The sequence below is a fragment of the Euleptes europaea genome, chromosome 8 (assembly GCF_029931775.1).
Source record: "Euleptes europaea isolate rEulEur1 chromosome 8, rEulEur1.hap1, whole genome shotgun sequence".
Taxonomy (NCBI): domain Eukaryota; kingdom Metazoa; phylum Chordata; class Lepidosauria; order Squamata; family Sphaerodactylidae; genus Euleptes; species Euleptes europaea.
Genome location: NC_079319.1, coordinates 16,947,538 through 16,966,055, shown reverse-complemented (window position 1 = coordinate 16,966,055; position 18,518 = coordinate 16,947,538). Strand labels below are relative to the sequence as shown.

Here is an 18,518-nt window from a genome sequence, read left to right as displayed (position 1 = left end):
ACAACAGGTTGGCCATTTTTGTCTCCTGGAGTCGATTAAAACAGCTCTCTGTTACTAACCAGATAACTGTAAAACCATTTATTAGTCATAATTACATGAACCAATATTGCACACATCTGCTTTGAATTTTTTTTTAAAAAAAAAAAACTCTATAAGCTCCTCGAGTCACTTAATAGCAACTGGAACTCAAGTAGTCAGAGTTACTGGAAGTGGGGGGAAAAAGTGGTAAAATTTAATAGAAAACTCCAAAACACAAAAGCCAACGACTTTGTACAGACAATGAGATCTAGATTTTTCTTTCTTTCTTTTGTGGGCCTTACACGAGACAATGTGTAAAGCACTAAATGAAGCTAACTATACACAGTAAAGCCAAGCACTCAAATAATATGGAATCGGGGACCGGGAGTCGCAATGATGTCACTGTACGGCTCCTCCTGCGTCAGCTCGATCGCCTGCTGCTTTTTCAGTACCAAGAAACTGTAGAACTTCGCCGCTGCTTGTTTGCGGTTTGTGTTCCTGCACAGCTCAAGCAAACTGATGGATTCTGCTCCCGTTTTGGCAAGAGCTCTCTGGAAAACACAAGGGAAAGGAGGTTACGTGGGTCATAGCTCCTGAGCTCGCTCTGAACGTTTATTAGGTACAGGGGTTAGATCACGATGGGTAGCTGTGTTAGTCTGTCAGTAGCGGCAGAACAGAGCAAGAGTCCAGTAGCACCTTAAAGACTAACAAAATTTCTGACAGGGTATGAGCTTCCGTGAGCCACAGCTCGCTTCTTCAGATACCTGAAGGATCTGAAGCGAGCTGTGGCTCATGAAAGCTCATGCCCTGCCAGAAATTTTTGTTAGTCTTTAAGGTGCTACTGCACTCTTGCTCTTTTCTACTGCTAGTTCCAGGGATCTACAAGTCTGCCTGCCAGCTCAGTACTTGCCAAGCACATTTTTTTTTAATTCCGAAGAATGCCCCCCATCATTTCCCAAAGATTTCAAGGAAGAGCCAAGGTTGCTGTTTTCTGATGTTCAGCACATCAAGGACAAGCTGAAGAAAGAGGGACCTCGAGGTGCTTGGAGTACCTCCAAAGCTCAGCATTATGGCAGTCAAAACCCCACACTCTCCAGGATCAGATGAGCATGCTTATTTTATTAGGTGCTGTGGAACACAGGCAGGACGGTGCTGCTGCAGGTGTCTTGTTTGGGGGCTTCCTAGAGGCACCCGGTTGGCCACTGTGTGAACTTGATGGACCTGGGTCTGATCCAGCATGGCCTTTCTTATGTTCCTTCATGGAGGAATGCAGTGTTGGTGCCAGAACAAATTTGAACTCTCCACCAAGGTCAGCAGAAGTATGTGGATCTCTAATATAGAAGGGAGAACATGACTCGAAGACACGAGCTTCCAGAGGAAGGGGGGAGGATCATGGAATCTGTGATGGTAAAGCAAGTGTCCACATCTTTATAAAAAGCACACATGCATTCAAACAAAGTATGATCAAACCAGCTGCTCTGATGTGTCATAGAAGATTGGCAACTACATATGTGAAGTGGATCAGCAAAGGCCATTTGGAAGGGGATCTTCCACGGTGTTAGATTAGGGTACTGGTATCTGGAACGTCAAGGCAGATGCAGCGCACACTGCTAGATAATAAACACCCCAACCAAAAATCAGGCTTCCTGAAATTAAGCTGAGTCTTAAATGTTGAGTCTTAATGTTATACACATTTTAAAAATACCAAAGGACAATGTGTAATGTTGCAGGCAAACCACATTTTTAAAAAAACCTCACAAACTGTTTAAGAGAAAACAATTTCTTACCTGAAGACCATGAAGCATCTGTTGAGTTCTCTTGTTCCACCGTCTTTCCTCTTGATCTTGATCACCTCCTGTGCCATCTTCCTCCTGTAATGATTTCAGAGAAGTCTCAGATAAAACCTACTAAATGATCCTCCTCTGCTAATAAAAAAAAACAAAACCTGGAAGGCCAGATTGACTTGACTTTAATATTCACAGTGAAAAAAGAATGGCAAGGCACAATGGACTACAAGCACCTGTGTGACTTTGTCTTTCATAACACTAGAATTCTGTCAGCCCCCAATGACATGGAGGACACACAGAAGCACTACACCTAAGTTACGGAACTCACTGCCAGATGTGGTGACTGCTTGAAAGAGGGGCAATCACGGTCAGCTGGCCTACAGCAACAGCTGCCCATCATAGAGAAGCAGAGCCTTCAGGGTTTTGTATTTTAATGGTCATATTTTCTAATTGCTGCTCCCACAAAACCTAATCCTAGCCAGTTTCTTGTAGCGTTATTAAAAGTGTGAGAATAGTATTGTTCTGTATAAATAAATATAGGGCTAACCCTGGTGGTCATCGCCAAAATAAAAAGGGCAACCTCTATTCCTAGCCTAACTTCTCCCCAATTTCTCATAATTCCATTGTTGCTTTAAAAAGTTCCATCTAATTGAATATTGGAGCCAGTACAGAAAGTAACCAAAGTTATCTAGCACAACGGAATGTTGCAAAATTACGTTTACATGGAACTTTATGCAACTTTATTTTCATGTAATACAAGAAAACATTCTGATATATGAAATGAAACGTTTTGGGCTAGGACCAGGGGTCGGCAAACTCATTAGTCAAAAGAGCCAAATATCAACAGTACAACGATTGAGATTTCTTTTGAGAGCCAAATTTCTTAAACTTAAACGATATAGGTAGGTACACTGTTTATTAACTTAATAAACTTTAATTAAAGTTTTAAGTCTTAATTAAACTATAGGTACACTGAATAAAACTTGTTATCATACTTAATAGTGATCTTATTTATTGAAAGTCCCTGCCATTTCCCCCTCCCCGTCTGGAGGCCTGGTCTATTGCCATAGAAGCCTATTAGTAGACCTGGCCTCCGGCTGAGTCCCATTGGGAGGCCAGGTCTACCCATTGGCTTTCTTGGCAGTAGACCTGGCCTCTGGAGGCCCATAGAAGCCAATTGGTAGACCTGGCCTCTGAAGGGGGACTTTTTCCCCTCCTCGGAGTCCAGGTCTACCGCCAAGAAAGCCAATGGGTAGACATGGCCTCCCAATGGGACTCAGCTGGAGGCCAGGTTTACCAAAGGAAGCCCGCCCCGCCCAACAACTGACAGGTGGGCGGGGGGGGGGGGGGAGAACCGCCAAGCCGCCTGCCCAGCAATCGCGCGGCTTGAGGGGAGGCTTTAGCCTCCCAACCATTGAGGGAAAGGGGGACCTGGCCATTCTCCACGGCAGGGGGGTGGGGAGACAGCGCGCCCGCTCGCCTGCTCTCGGCTCCACAGCCCGGCTGCCGGCGAGAGCAGGCGTGAGAGCAGGGGCTCCGAATCAAGTTCGGAGAGCCGCACTCAACAGGCCAAAGAACCGCATGCGGCTCGGGAGCCGCAGTTTGCAGACCCCTGGGCTAGGTGCAACCAACTTTTTCTGCTCAATTCAGCCAATCCCCTTCCTCATTATAGCCCTACATTCCACATGGCCTATGTCTGTGCAAGTCCCATGATCACAAACAACCTTTTTGGTGAACAAACTGAGATTTGCTGGGAGACATTACAATAAAATCATCGCTGAAAATACAAGGTGCCATACATTTGGAGGGGGGAGTTTGGCTTCTAGAGCCCAAGAAAATTTGTCAAGATCTATTCTAAAGCAATTTTTATGTACTGCACAAACCATTATGATAAATGATTAGCTTCAGTTTCTGCCTATGATTTAAGTATAACAACCCGCAACAGACACCTGGTTAAATATAGTCCCACTGTTGCAAATCAAGAGGTACACCTCCTACCCTTACATGCTGTCTGGGAAAATCAATATAATCTTGACTACTGGGTGAGGGAGCACACTTCGAGCAAGAGCAGGCCCTACCACTTTCCCCTAGATGATTAGAGATTATCAATAAAAAAAAATTGATGCCATAAAGTTATAGCCAACTTATGGGAAGCCCGTAGGCAAGAGACGTTCAGAGGTGGTTTGCCATTGCGTTCCTCTGCATAGCAACCGTAGTATTCCTTGGTGGTCTCCCATCCAAATACTAACCAGGGTCAACCCTGCTTAGCTTCTGAGATCTGACAAGACCGGTTAGCCTGGGCTATCCAGGCTACGTTTTACTTTACACTAATTCAGCTGGAAGCAGCAGCGTTGTTCGAAACTTGTGCTACAACACGAAAGATCATCTAATCTTCCATGAGAACTGGGGCTCATTTTACAAATCTAGATGCACATTACAATCTTATACATTCTATCTGCAGAAACATTTTATTTAAAAAGCCAAAAGCATTAAAGTTGAAGTAATGCAATATCCTCCTTCTGCCCATTCACTTCTACAACAAAGATAAACTAGATAAACACAGTATTTTTTGGGAAAGGTAGGGAGAGGCAAGCATATGAAAACTTTCAGTTTCCACTCCATTAATGAAGAAATCGAACACCTTAAGCAGTTCTCCAACAGGTCCTCCCTGTGTTGCATCACAGGAACCACCTCAGTGCCTACCTCTTCCTCCTCCTCTTCCTCCTTCTCCTTTTCTTTTTCCTTCTCTTTTTCAGGCAAGAGCTCCAGCTCTGGAATTAGTTGGCAGATGTTTGGGGGTTCTTCAGGAGGCAGCTCCACTGGGGGCATTTCGATCTGCTGCAATGGCTGAGCCTGAGGGCAGAAGAGACATTCAAGATCTGTGACAACTAAGCTGATACCTGCAGACATTAGAGTGAAAATTTTAATTGAAAATATAGCATTTCGAAACTCGCATTCTCACTGCCTTATTCAAGCCTAATAATTCACACATCATTTGCCAAAAGCCATTCAAGTACTTCACTTACCCATCCAAGAAATTCTAGAACATGACTAAGCTGGTATATTTCTTCAAGAGGATGGCTTGAAGAAAAATACCACAGACGGAGATGGCGAGTACACGTGAAAAACCCACTAAGCAGTCCAGTGTATTGCTAGAAAACCTACATGCCTGGAATTAAACTAATGGCCATTGCATAGTAGACAGGATGGACATTTCATGAACACATGAAGCTGCCTTCTACTGAATCAGACCCTTGGTCCATCAAAGTCAGTATTGTCTACAAAGACTGGCAGCGGCTCTACAGGGTCTCAGGCAGAGGTCTTTCACATCACCTATTTGCCTAGTCCCGTTAACTGGAGATGACAGGGATTGAACCTGGGACCTTCTGCATGCCAAGCAGATGCTCTACCACTGAGCCACAGCCCCTCCCATTTCAACCCATGGTTCCTAGTTCTTCCACTGCTTCAGGTGACGAAGAAGAGTCCTTACATATAGAGAATGGTGCCGAATTGTTTTCTGTTGCCCCAGAAGGTCGGACCAGAACCAACAGGTTGAAATTAAATCAAAAGAGTTTCTGTCTAGACATTAGGAAGAATTTTCTAACAGTTAGAGCAGTTCCTCAGCGGAACAGGCTTCCTTGGGAGGTGGTAAGCTCTCCTTCCCTGGAGGTTTTAAAGAGATTAGATGGCCATCTGTCAGCAGTGCTGATTCTATGATCTTAAGCAGATTATGAGAGGAAGGGAATCTTGGCCATGTTCTGGGCATGGAGTAGGCGATCACTGGGGGTGTGGGAGGTAGTTGTGAATTTCCTGCATTGTGCAGGGGGTTGGACTAGCTGACCCAGGTGGTCCCTTCCAACTCTATGATTCATACATTATACAGAGAATATTCCAATGCTCAGGAGATATACGTGAACAGGGCAAATTGTGATATTTGTGACAAACGGAGAAATGCAGCACAGATATACTAAACCATTTACAATTCTGAATTTCCACTGGTTTCCCACAACATTCCACATTCAACTCAAAGTGTGAATTCACACCTAAAAACGCTAAGCATCTGTAACTTCTTGTTTCACAAGAAGCAATCCACGGGTTTGAGAGAGAACACTTCCTTTGCAACAGCTTGGAATGCATGGCCAATTTCTAATGAGAAGCAGGCAGTTCCAAGGGAGGGAAGGAGCCTCATGCTGATACCACCCCTCCAACTGCAACTCCCCCACTTTGCCTCCTATGCTATTCATAAGTGCCCCAAGAACAGAATGGGAAGGGGACAACCAACAGACTGCAGTGATGGCTGCCAACTTGGAAGGCTTTAAGAGGGGAGTGGACCTGTTCATGGAGGAGAGGGCTATTCATGGCTACCAGTCAAAATCATGATGCATATCCATTCTCTCCAAGGTCAGAGGAGCATGCCTATTATATTAGGTGCTGTGGAACACAGGCAGGACAATGCTGCTGCAGTCGTCTTGTCTGTGAGCTTCCTAGAGCCAGCGTGGTGCAGTGTTTAAGAGCGATGGTTTGGAGTGGTGGACTCTGATCTAGAGAACCAGGTTTGATTCCCCACTCCTCCACATGAGTGGCGGACTCTAATCTGGTGAACCGGGTTGGTTTTCCCACTCCTACACATGAAGCCAGCTGGGTGACCTTGGGCTAGTCACAGGACTCTTATGAGTTCTCTCAGCCTCATCTACCTCACAAGGTATCTGTTGTGGGGAGGGGAAGGGAAGGTGATTGTAAGCTGGTTTGATTCTTCCTGATGTGGTGGAGAAAGTCAGCATATAAAAACCAACTCTTCTTCTAGAGGCACCTGGTTGGCCACTGTGTGAACAGACTGCTGGACTTGATGGACCTTCTTCTGATCCAGTTTGGCATTTCTTATGTTCTTAGTGCAGAGAGGGGGACAGAACACACCCAAACTCTGCATAAGTTGTAGATCTTGCAGGGCCCAAGCCAGCATCATCTATACAAAACTCCAAGCCAGCATCATTCATACAAGCATGACTGCCATAAGCACACAAACGGGTACAGTCGCACTCACCGGTAGGACAGGCTCCGGTTCCACTTGCGCAGCCTTTCGCTTCACACCTGTCTGAGGTGGAGGTGGGGGCATCACCGATTCATCTAAGTTGGTCCTGCTGACTTCCATTATGGATTCCTGGAGGCGGCTTGGCTCTTCCAAGATGGGTTCGTCTGTTTGACAGAAATATGAATGAGCACCTATTACAGTCAGTTGTAAGACTCTGCATCCCTCTCCAGATTTCTACAGGAAGACTTAATAGGTGCACAGTTTACGTCTACTCCACTTGGGATACAGGCCTTTTTGACTAGCTGGACTTTGTTTTATACACACAACAGACAGCAGTATAAACAAAGAAACTGTGCTGTTTTCTGCACCAAGGTGTCTACATTTAAAGTTGTTTAAAATTCAGCCGGGGGACGACGACGATGGGGACAATGCCATAAACATATACAAACCGATCACATTACGCTGAGGCAGCTCCTCTCGGGGCACTTCAGGGTTCTCGAAGTCTTTAAGGAACTCATCCAAGTTATCGGCCTCTCCCCCTTTCCTCCTCTTTCTAAGGTCTTCTGGTACAAGAGGTGTAAGACAGCGGGTGAAGAGCTGCAAGCAAAACAAATTGGATTAAGCCACCAGAAGCTCTCCAAAAAGGTGTGTAATGGGATGTTTAATTTATGATACAACTTCCAGGTAAAAGTATCTCTTGGTTAGATCAGTTATTTGTTTTAAAAGAAAACCTGCAAAAGTTTGGCTCACCTTCAACAATCGGTTATTCCACAGAGGTTGAGCAGGAAGAGAGAAAAGTTTTTCGACTCCTCCGGTCTCTTTCCACATCATCAGCTTCTTAGTAGGAGGCGCCAAGTCCAGTGTAGTAACTATATCTGAGTAGTCACTCAGCTGGGCTCTGATAGTCTTGCTGTCCAGTTCTTTCACACTGTCTACAATCAGCTTTCTCTTCCTCTTTGCCTTGGTTTCCTTAACTGTTCAGGAAAAATATGATGGTTTAACAAACGCACAGGATAAGGCAATCTTATTCGAGGCACAATCACAGCAATGTCAATTTCAGCATTTATTAGATGTATTAGGCTGCTCAAGACAAACCAGCTTTGGTTCTGAACTTATCAGCATTAAAGTTTAGTAGGTGGTATAAAACGTAAACTTATGACGCTATTACTCAAACATAATACCATATATCCTGAAGTGACAGAATTTTAATAATGATCCTTGAATATGCGAGAGCATATCCTATCAATGCTGCTCAACAAGTATAAGCAGAATCCACATATACCAGCTAATGCTGGATAACCTTCTGAATAACCGTGACTTGTGACAGTTCTAAGAGGTGACTTACTGGGTCAGTCGCATAGTTAAATCAAGATCAGTGTTCTGTCCTACAGCAGTCCTGAGTATTACAGCATCTTGAACAGTGCATGGTGCTAAAAACAGACTATTCCCAGCTTCCAGGAATGTAATAACTTAGTAAGGACCTGCACAACATAAGGCCCAAAAGCTAAAAGTAGTCCTCTTGCTGACAAATTACAGATCCCGGGAAAAGCCCTAATACTTGTTGTGTAGTTCCCATGTTTTTGTGGAGCATGGAGAAACACTGAAGTAAAAGGGAAACTGATGGGGATGATAAGAAGCCAGAGAAAAGGATGGGGGGCACAGTCAGAAGACACCTGTGATGCTGTAGCGAAAATGGCATGCTATACAAATGAAAAGTGGGAGGGTTTCAAGTCACTCAGATCTTTTATACAGAAGGCAGCAACCGATAGTGCTATTATGGTGGATCCAGCAGGAAAAAAGAGGTTGTCTGACAATGGGTAAAAAATGGTCAGAAAAATCCTCTCTGCAGTTCAGTTTGTAGCGGTTATTTAAATCAAAGAAATCATTGCAGAACAGCTTTTCATGTTGTGTTACAATGGAGGACCACTGTGCTTAGCAAGAATCTGAACCAGAGGCAGGGCAGGGCAAGATACAGCTCTCAACAGTTCTGCTTCATCATTTGCCAGCAAAACCCACTGCAGTATTACATGAAGCAGCTGTTTTTATAAGCAACAGAACTCTAGACTTTTGGATTATGCTTTCAAACTGCCTGACTGATTTGCCTTTTACTCTTCACTCTCAGCAAAGTCATGGTATCTAACGCAACAGTCCCGTGACTTACCAGTTATATCAATAGGCTCCAAAGCAAAAGCTTCCTCTTCGTTTGGAACTAGAGTGGTCTGGTCAGTCATCGTCGGCAACGGTTCGACAGGATCTACTGAATCTGGGCTATCTGGTCCACCCACTGTAACTCAAAGAGTTTGAATCAAAATACCACTTTCATGTCAAGCTCTAACCAAAATACAGATAACTACAAGCACGCAGCATGGAAATTTGCACACAACTTTGTTTCATACAGGCTTATCTGTAAACATTTACCTTTCCCACAAACAAAATGCCTTTACACTACATGCCATTTGTACATGACAGCAATCTCCATTTTCTGCCACATGCAAAAGGTCAATCTACGGACTCACTGGCACAAGGAACACAGATCTTTGCTGCATTTTATTCCCCTCTCCTTGTCGGTCCCTTCTGAGTCCAGGAATCACCTTTCTGGGGCTTGAAAGGGACCAGGAAGGGAATGTGGCAACAATCTGCATGCACCAATGGCTTCTGCTAATGGATCACTTGCTCCAACCAAAATAACTGGGATACGTGACAGAAGTTTCAAGTTGGGGGATGGGTGGAGGGACGAAGGGGATGTGGGGACCAAGGAGAAGGCTTCTGAGCCAAAGCAATGGTGCAGATTTTCAGCTGCCCTGTATTCCAAATTGTGCTCTTCCCCAATATTCCGCCAACAGGAAATAGGACTTGCTCAGGATTTTGGAAAGGTTAGATGTGGTGTTGTCACAGAGCTGACAAGTTTTGTTCTGGGGGTAAGGCAGGGGGAGAGGAGTATTCTTTGAAAACGTGTGTGTGAGGGTGTTCAGATTTTAAGTACTATATCCTTTAGTCAGAGGAAGTACTTATTTGCACAGTCACTACTGACTTCTCAGTACAATGATAGGCACTCTTACAAAAGCTTTAATAGAATAGTTAAGCACTTCTCTCACAGCATCTGACTTGAATGTTTAAAAAGCAAGCAACTGAGCACTCACTTGAGACGTTGTCATCGTCATCCAAATCGTCGTGGGGAGGCTGCTCGGGCATCATTACTCCTCCTTCTGAGAGGGCAGGCGGGTCATCAAATATGCCTCCTTCATTGTTGCTGAGAAGCTTGTCATCTGAAATGCCCAATCAAAATGTTAGGGCCGGAAGCATATATGTGCTGTGTCACAAGGTGCAGAAATAGCATAATACTATAACTAAAGGTAGTCCTCCTGTGCAAGCACCATGTCATTACTGACCCACAGGGTGACATCACATCCCGACGTTTACTAGGCAGACTCTGTATACGGGGTGGTTTGCCATTGCCTTCCCCAGTCGCCTACACTTTACCCCCAGCAAGCTGGGTACTCATTTTACCAACCTCGGAAGGATGGAGGGCTGAGTCAACCTTGAGTCAGCTACCTGAAACCGACTTCCGTCGGGATCAAACTCAGGACATGAGCAGAGCTTTGACTGCAGTACTGCAGCTTACCACTCTGTGCTATTAAAAGACTGCCACACTTTTTGCTGTAAGTGAACATCCCATGCTCCACTAAATTAGAACACCCACATGTCAACAGAAAGCTCCATCCAATTCTTCTAACCTATGACAGTAAACATTAAGGTAGCAAGTAGAAATTAACAGGAACATGCTGCATTTTTTAAAAAGAAAACTTTAAATAAGGTGTTTTTTTTTTTAATGTCTTCAGCCTAATGATGCAGTCTTTCAAAAACCCACAGTTACACTAAACATTGTACAGGCTCTGCATCAAAACCTGAAACAGGATTGGAAACTTGAAGCCATGAAGATTTGGGATAAAACTCATGGGTCTCTCTAAGGCAACTGATTAAATGTTATGGGACAAGTGTGTGGGTAAGTGCCTTCAAGTTGATTCCAACTCTATGAATCAATATCCTCCAAAATGCCCTATCTTTAACAGCCTTCGTCAGATCTTGCAAACTGAGGAGTGTGGCTTCTTTTATTGAGTCAATCCAATGGGACAAGAGGGAGATCTAATTAAATATTTGATACAATGTGAAGAATCATTTTTTAAGCAAGGTTAGCACCTCAGTTTTCCAACCAAAGTTCTCTTCATCCAGCAATTTAATTAAAGCTACTACTGGCTCATGCACATCAGCAGATAACTTCAAAGAGTTGGAGCCTGCAAAGGATTTAAGTTAAAGGAACACAAATTTCTTGCTTCCCCTCTTCATCCCAAAAATGCCCCATGAAATGCTGCTCCTGACAGGAGACCCGTTGCAGGAACAGTATAAAAAGGAGTCTGTTCTGCAACAGAATGCTGCGAATTGGTAAACATCACACTCACACCCCACCCATGGAAATCCTCCATGGGGTGCAAGTCAAATAGAACTACCATCCATAGTTTCTACCTCTAAAGAATTCAATTTTTCTCCCATTTAGTTCTTCAAAATCCTATTCTAAAAGGAATGCAGTTTTATTCAGAATAGCTGATGAAAAACAGAATTACCTGCTCTCAGGATTATAAATCAGACCTTGTTCACTAAAATTATATCCAGGGGAGAGTGAGAAGTGAAAGAAGAGAGGTTTTTCTACTCAGGCAAGAAAAAATACATCTAAAAAGGAGACACTAGGAGACCCACCACCCCAGGAAACACACATTCATGTCGGTTGCTACTTCCAATGCTCAACAACCCCACTTAGCCTGCCCAACAGTATTTCTACAACTTTGCTTAGGGTCATACCCCATAACCAACAATTTAATATTTCAAATAGGCATTTACCATTCCCGGAATCAGGCACATCAGTAATACAACGCAAACAAGATACTAAGATCTAGACCCCAAATCCCTTCAAGGCCTCATCCATGTAAAGTTACATGCCACAAATTGTGCAGGACAAAAATCTGAGTTGTCCACATACCCAGTATTCCGCCATCATTTCCCTCTCCAAAATTGTCATCCTTGTACTGATCTTCGTATTCCAAGTGATTGGATTTCTCATTAAGATGACTGGTGCTCTGCTCAGGCTCCAGGAGAAGGTTGGAAGCACTAGTGCTATCCAGCATGTCATCAGGAAATGCACTATCTTCTCTCATCATTTCACGATCATCCATTCCAAAGTCACCTTTCAGAAGATCGGAATCACAGAAGCAACAGTTAAGCTTTCATGAAACAATCCCATACCACAATAGTTATAAATTACACAATTCTAAGTATTTAGTCGTACTGTTACTGAACTTCATGAATACTCTTACACATAGGGGCTGCAAGTGGTCAACAAACAGCAATTGCCTGCTCATTTCAGGGAACAGATTTCTGCCGATCCACCCACGAGCCACTCCTGAAGATTGAGGGACTGTCAAAAATGGTGTGGGATGTGATAAAGGAAGCTGCAGTAGAAGGGGGTAAATCAGCAGAGCCCACCCCCCATACAATCTTTTGTTCCATCTCTCATTCTGCTTATTCTTCCCTCCCACTACAGCCCTACATTGTTTTCCATGCCATTTCCATCCAAGGTTTGTCTTTTCTGAGAGATCAGAGTTAATGACATCTTCGATCTAGAACTTATCCCACCAAACACCGCATAGCCACCTGGTCATCCATTGACTCAAGCTATCCCGTTTTACCATTTCAAATCAGCGTCCTAAAATTAAAATTCCAAAAAGGAGGGGGGGGGGAGATGCAAAGTGACCGGTGACAGCTTTATGGTCATGTACAGCCTGAACACATTTTGCAGTTTATGCTTCATCAAGGGGAATAGAGTTCTTTTTGCTGAACCTTTCCACAGCAACTGAGTTCTATAGGAAACTATATGAAGCTTAAACAGTGAAACGCATAGAGGCTGTACATGACAATAAAGCTGTCACCAGTTGCCTTGCAACTTTTTTCCTTTTTTGGTTTGCTGATACGTCGCTTGGTGTAGCCCTATTTTTCTCCTCTAAAATTAAAACACCATATCTGCATATCCTGAAGTATGATGTCTATGCAGAGCTTATATTCAGCATATTTATATACAGGCACCATTCGTGGCCCATCACACTGCAGCTTCGTGGTTAACAGCTAAATATTATTATAACAAGGTTATCTATAAACACACCCAAGGAGCATTTCAGTGGCTCAAATTTAATGCTGGCACGCCGCAGCCACTACAAATATATTAGCTTGCGAATAATTGTATTTTACCAAAATCATTTTCCTGAAGGATACTGATATTGCCCACTTCTTCTCGCATTGTAATTTCTTCCACTCTGCTTTGGTTCAAACTGAATTGCTGAGCCACATCAATATCACTGTGAAAGAACACAAGCACAGTTTAAGACAGGCTTTGAATGTATACAATTTAGAAGTGTTCCAAACATTATTCATGCTTGGTTACAGTTTATCAAACTAGGGCACAAGTCCAATTTCCTCCAGATACAGCTGTCATTTGCAGTTGCAACTATCTGACTGTTCTGAAGTGTTTATGTTCAAATGTACATTGGATCCTCAAAGTAAGATACGACAGAACACTGATATAGCTTCATTTTTAAATAAGCAAACAGAACAAATACAGCTTTTTAGGCACTGCATAACTCACAGCATCTCACGCGTAGAAAAGTAGTAGCTATTCAATTATGAAACACAGGATCGAATTAAGCACTTGAACTATAGTTCAGAATGGGTTAATCACACAGATCCATTCTACTAGCAGTGGCACATTCCTGTGGCATGATAGCCTTACACAGGGGAAGCACCTCTGCTAGCAGAACAGATCTTCAGGACTCAACCCAATATTAAGAATGCAACAATTCTGACCCGCCATCTTCAAAGCAATAAGCTATGGGGCCTTGCAACGTATGGGTTTCAAGGGTTGAAACAGGAGTTCTTAGCAGCTTTTTGGCCAATGCAGGGACTATTATTTTGCAGGGACTCACAGCACAGAAATTGCTAAATAACAGCAGGCATTTACCAATGGGAATGCTCAAGAGTAACATTTTTAGTACGTGATTAAGAAGACAAAGCAGTGATTAAGAAGACAAAGCAGCTTACTCTAAGTCTGGTAATGGCTGATCAAAATCATGAAACTCTTCAGGTAAAGTGATAGCATTGTAGGCAGCTTCCCTGTTTTCCTCAGGCAAATCAACCACACCTGAAGAGAGAAGGGTTAAATAGTCACAAGACAACATTTTTGAAGGAAAATACAAGTCATTTCATGGTCCTGTGAAGACCAACAGCCATTATGGCATCAGCTTTGTATCCAAGAGATTAATCCATCAGAGGCATGAATCTAGTTTTTCTCTAATACTATATTTACAATCTACTCTTACACAGGGCTCCCAGTTGTTTCCTAAGAGACCAGTCAGGTTCATACCTGCTTCACTTTAGCAAAGATACAGCATCAAATGCTTGCAGATCTTTCACTTGGTCTATTAACCTCATTTTGTGCTGAAACAAGGATAGCGCAAAACCCGTAACTGGATAATTTCTGTGTCCAATTACCTTTGCACCTCACCACCCCCAATAACAGATTAAAATTAGCGAGCTACTATTCAGAGAAGTATTATAAATTAAGATTTAATGGAAAAGCAGTTTGCAGTTGATCCTGTGCATTTACTTAGAATTAAGTTCCGCTTCACTTGGCAGGACTTACTCTCAAGTAGTTTCATTATTACTTGTAAACTATCTCGAGTAGATCACCGGAGAGGCAGCATAAATATTTTCTAAATTTATGAAAGAATTGGGGACTATGCTAACACAATAGCATTAAATGTGCAAAGTACCTGGACGGAAAGCCATCTTGATCTTAATGAATGCCTCATTACAATCTGCAAGGAGATATTTGGCTTTCCTGTGGTAGATTCTAACAACTCCCAGTAAAAGGTGTCCTGAAGTTCGAAGAGCCATCTTCACCTGAAAATGTATTCATAATTAATATTCAATGGTCATCAACCTTGTCACACTTAGAAACAATTTCTTGGGATGGAATGCAACTCAACTACACAAATCAGTAGTAATTCTATACAGCCACCTCTTTGGTACTTCTCAACACTTCCCCAAACAGCATGTTATTGGTTATACTTTAAAAAGTTTGTTCAATATTGCTGGTTTGCAATACAGTCCAATTTTTTTCACCAGTATTTATTATAAACATGTAAACAGCAATTTGCCTACAGCAAATAAAATTATTTCCAGGAAAAATGGTTGGAAACTTGGTCTGAAATGGATTAGAATGTATTCTCAACTCCACCCCAGCAACAGACACACCACATGTCACTTCTGTTTATAATATGGTGGGCAAGGTGGGGGGAAGCCTTCCTGACTTGCTTTCCAGAAATGAGTACTACTTTTATCACTTTTTGAAAGTCAGAATTCTAGATGGAAAGACCAACCAAAACCCTGTTGCAGAGCTCTCCACATGGGATTCAGTAATTAAATCAGAATAGAATAACAAATTCTTCACTTAAGAATGCCAGTTTCTACTTTTTTTAGGGACGCATTTTATAGGGCAAAAGAGGCAACCTCAATGGCCATTAGAGCAAAATACCTATTTCCTAAAAGGCACTATTTTAACATTCAAGGTTACAAACATAAAGTTGTACAATAACGTCAACAGAAAGCACATTAACCAATGCAAGAGTCAAAAAGCACGCATGAACTAAAGGTTTAATCACAGATTAGTTTCAGTCGCTCAGTTCACAGCACATGGGATGCCTAAAAGAGCTACTAGCAATGAAAGTATCTCTCCAGTATCAGGGGAGCAAGCCCCTTATATTAGGTGCTGTGGAACATGGACAGGATAATGCTGCTGCTTGTGGGCTTCCTTGAGGCACCTGGTTGACCACTGTTAACAGACAGCTGAACTTGAAAGGGCTTGGGTTAATCTAGCATGGCTTTTCTTATGTTCTAAAGCTAAACAGAATGTCAACGTGCTGCTTGCCTCTGAATATAACAACAGGGGATGACCATCTCCTTAATTTCCCACTTGGGAGATCCAAAAAGCACCTGGCTGACTGAGGCTGGAAACAAAATACTGTTAGATGGATCTTAGTCTCATCTAGCAAAACAATTTTTCTGCTACACAGAATGATGTGGCAACTGCATGTGTAATGTGCTTTTACATCAACATTCCCTACATCACAAGAATACAGAAGCATATGATCTTTAAATACAAAAGCAGTCATAAATAGAGTACCTTAGGCGAGATGATGCTCTCCACACTGCTTTCCAAATTGCACTCAAACACATGGGCTTTGGTTAACTTCTTATCCCAATGGGCCGCCAGCCAGATTTTGGCTAGCGGCCCTCGCTTGCTCAGGACAAAGTGAGCGTAGAACATTGTGCCAACTGTCTATGGAAAAACCTGTAAAAAATACAATTATATCATATGCTGAGTAACAAGCAGACTAAAATATTATTTCTTGCAAATTACTTTCTGTGGGTATAGATAATGCTCTTTTTTCTATCAGTAAGAGAAATGGTTCAAGTTTTCCAAGGTAAGGACCAATTCACACACAGGAAGTTTTTCAAACATTACATCTTCTAATAAACAATGTGAACAAGAATGTCAGGCAGCAGACTGAATGAAGCAACTATACCTATTGTAGCGAATCAAACATTCCTGGTAACAACTAGCCCTGTATAGTAATTAGACTGTTGGACTGGGTTCAAATCTCCACTCTGCTATGGAAGCTCACTGGGTGACCTTGGGCCAGTCACCATCTCTTGTCTCAGCCTAACCTACTTCACAGGGTTGTTGTGAGGATAAAAACAGGAGGGGAGAATGGCGTAAGCTGCTTTGGATCCCAGCTGAGAAGCTGGGTGTAAATTTCTAAATAAAGACTCATCATATATAAATTAGCTCCAAGATACTACAGTATGTAGATAAAACATGCAGATCCTCTCTCTTGCATGGAAAAAGATTGCAGATTTTTGTGCTGCTTTACCAATCTTTCCTGCCTATTTTTAAACAGTGCCTTAGGCCTGATTTAATTGTAGCACTGTCATAGCAAAAGTACCTGCCAATACAATTTCACACTGACCCAGCATCTCATATAAATGGGACTGTTAGCCTGAGCGGGTACTATTCTGGCATGTTAACTAGACACATAGTGATTCAGTTTAAGCAACATCCTGAACTAAGTTTTTTGCCTTTCCAGTTATCACATTTAAACAAAGCCTAACAAAATACATAAAGATTTTTTTTCTCTTAGTCTTCAGGTACAACTGCTCAGTCAGCCCACAGCATAAACGACATTTTGGATGCTACATACAATATAAAATACATGACCAGGCGCAAAAAAGTCATGTAAGGACTATACTAAAAGAAATTACAAGAATGCCCACTGGAAACACCAGTTACTCTCAGAAGGCCCACTGGATAAAATGGGAAGCAGGAATGCTGATTGACTTGATCGGACTCCATTGAAATACACCGAAACACTGCAAACAAGGGAACAGATTAAGAGAACTAATGAAAAGAGTTAAAACACAATCCTAGGGACTGGAACAACAGTCCCAGCAATTGGAATTTACAGCCCAAAGTGGAATGATGGACCTGAGGGTGGAACAAGTGCTCTAGATCTGAATCAATATCCCTGGGAATAGAATTACAGTTCTGAGAAAGGAATGAGTCCCTGGGAGTGGAATGTGTACTCTAGATCTTCATTCTACAAATTAAGTAAACAGAAAATAAATGGAATGACAGTCTCAGGACTGGAGTGGCAGTCCCTGGCTCTAGTCACAGCCTCAAGAGGGCAATGATGGGCCATGGAAGCAGAATGAGGCTCTACACCTAGAATGACGGTCCCAGGGTCTGGAAAAGACAGTGCCAGGAATGCAACTTTATACTTACAGGAAGGACTCATTAATGAAACTTTACCTACGCAATACTGTTAAATAAAACAGGTCTGATACTGTCTGTAACACACATACTTTCTGCAGACTAAACTAGATGGCAGGTTATGGTGGCTGATAGCAGGCGAGCTGTACGAGGCCACAACAGAGCACCACACAGTCTTGCAGTGTGAAGATGCCCTGGCATGATTCTTCTGGGCATGGTGACCAGGTACTGCTGGCATCTTAGCCCAAAGGTGCCTGTAACTGCCATTGTGAACAACAGATAAGTGTGTGTCAGAGGAGATCAAGGGACTCAGCACTAGAAAAGAAGGCAGAAGATTCAAAATCAACATGAGAGGGGGGGGAACAGGGAAATCATGACCTAAGCCAAATACTGAAGAGCCTCTTGCAGTTAGTGGCCTCCAGTCTACCACCCTTTAAACCAGGGATGGGGAACCTCCACCCCCCCGGGCCGTTTAAGGCCCACGAGATCATTTGCTGTGGCCCGCGAACCGAGGTTAGAAGCTCCAGGGCGCCACTTCCTTCTTGTGCTGCTCCAACTCTTACTAGGCCCTCCCCTCAGCACTTCGGGCTTCATTGACAGGTGGGTGCACACGTGCGCAAAACTCAAGGCTGACTGGGTGAGTTCTGGTGGGAACTCACCAGGTCATCCCAGGTCGGGGAGAAGAGGGGGAGAGTAGCTCGATACCCCACCCACGCACTGAGCAGCAGCGCGGGGAGAGAGAGAGGAGGTCCTG

General features: G+C 43.1%; 1 protein-coding gene across 1 annotated transcript; it reads right to left on the bottom strand.

Moving 5' to 3' along the window:
* Window positions 1–349: 349 nt before the first annotated feature.
* On the bottom strand, window positions 350–16,290 carry RAD21 (RAD21 cohesin complex component). The gene is made up of 13 exons (XM_056854615.1): window positions 16,118–16,290; window positions 14,706–14,835; window positions 13,975–14,074; window positions 13,129–13,235; window positions 11,867–12,070; window positions 9,975–10,100; window positions 8,996–9,118; window positions 7,585–7,808; window positions 7,284–7,431; window positions 6,847–6,998; window positions 4,509–4,658; window positions 1,806–1,889; window positions 350–569 (listed from the first exon to the last, which is right to left on the bottom strand). The coding sequence occupies exons 1-13, from the start codon at window positions 16,259–16,261 to the stop codon at window positions 378–380; spliced, it is 1,884 nt and encodes a 627-aa protein (XP_056710593.1). The 5' UTR covers window positions 16,262–16,290; the 3' UTR covers window positions 350–377.
* Between the last annotated feature and the right edge of the window lie 2,228 nt (window positions 16,291–18,518).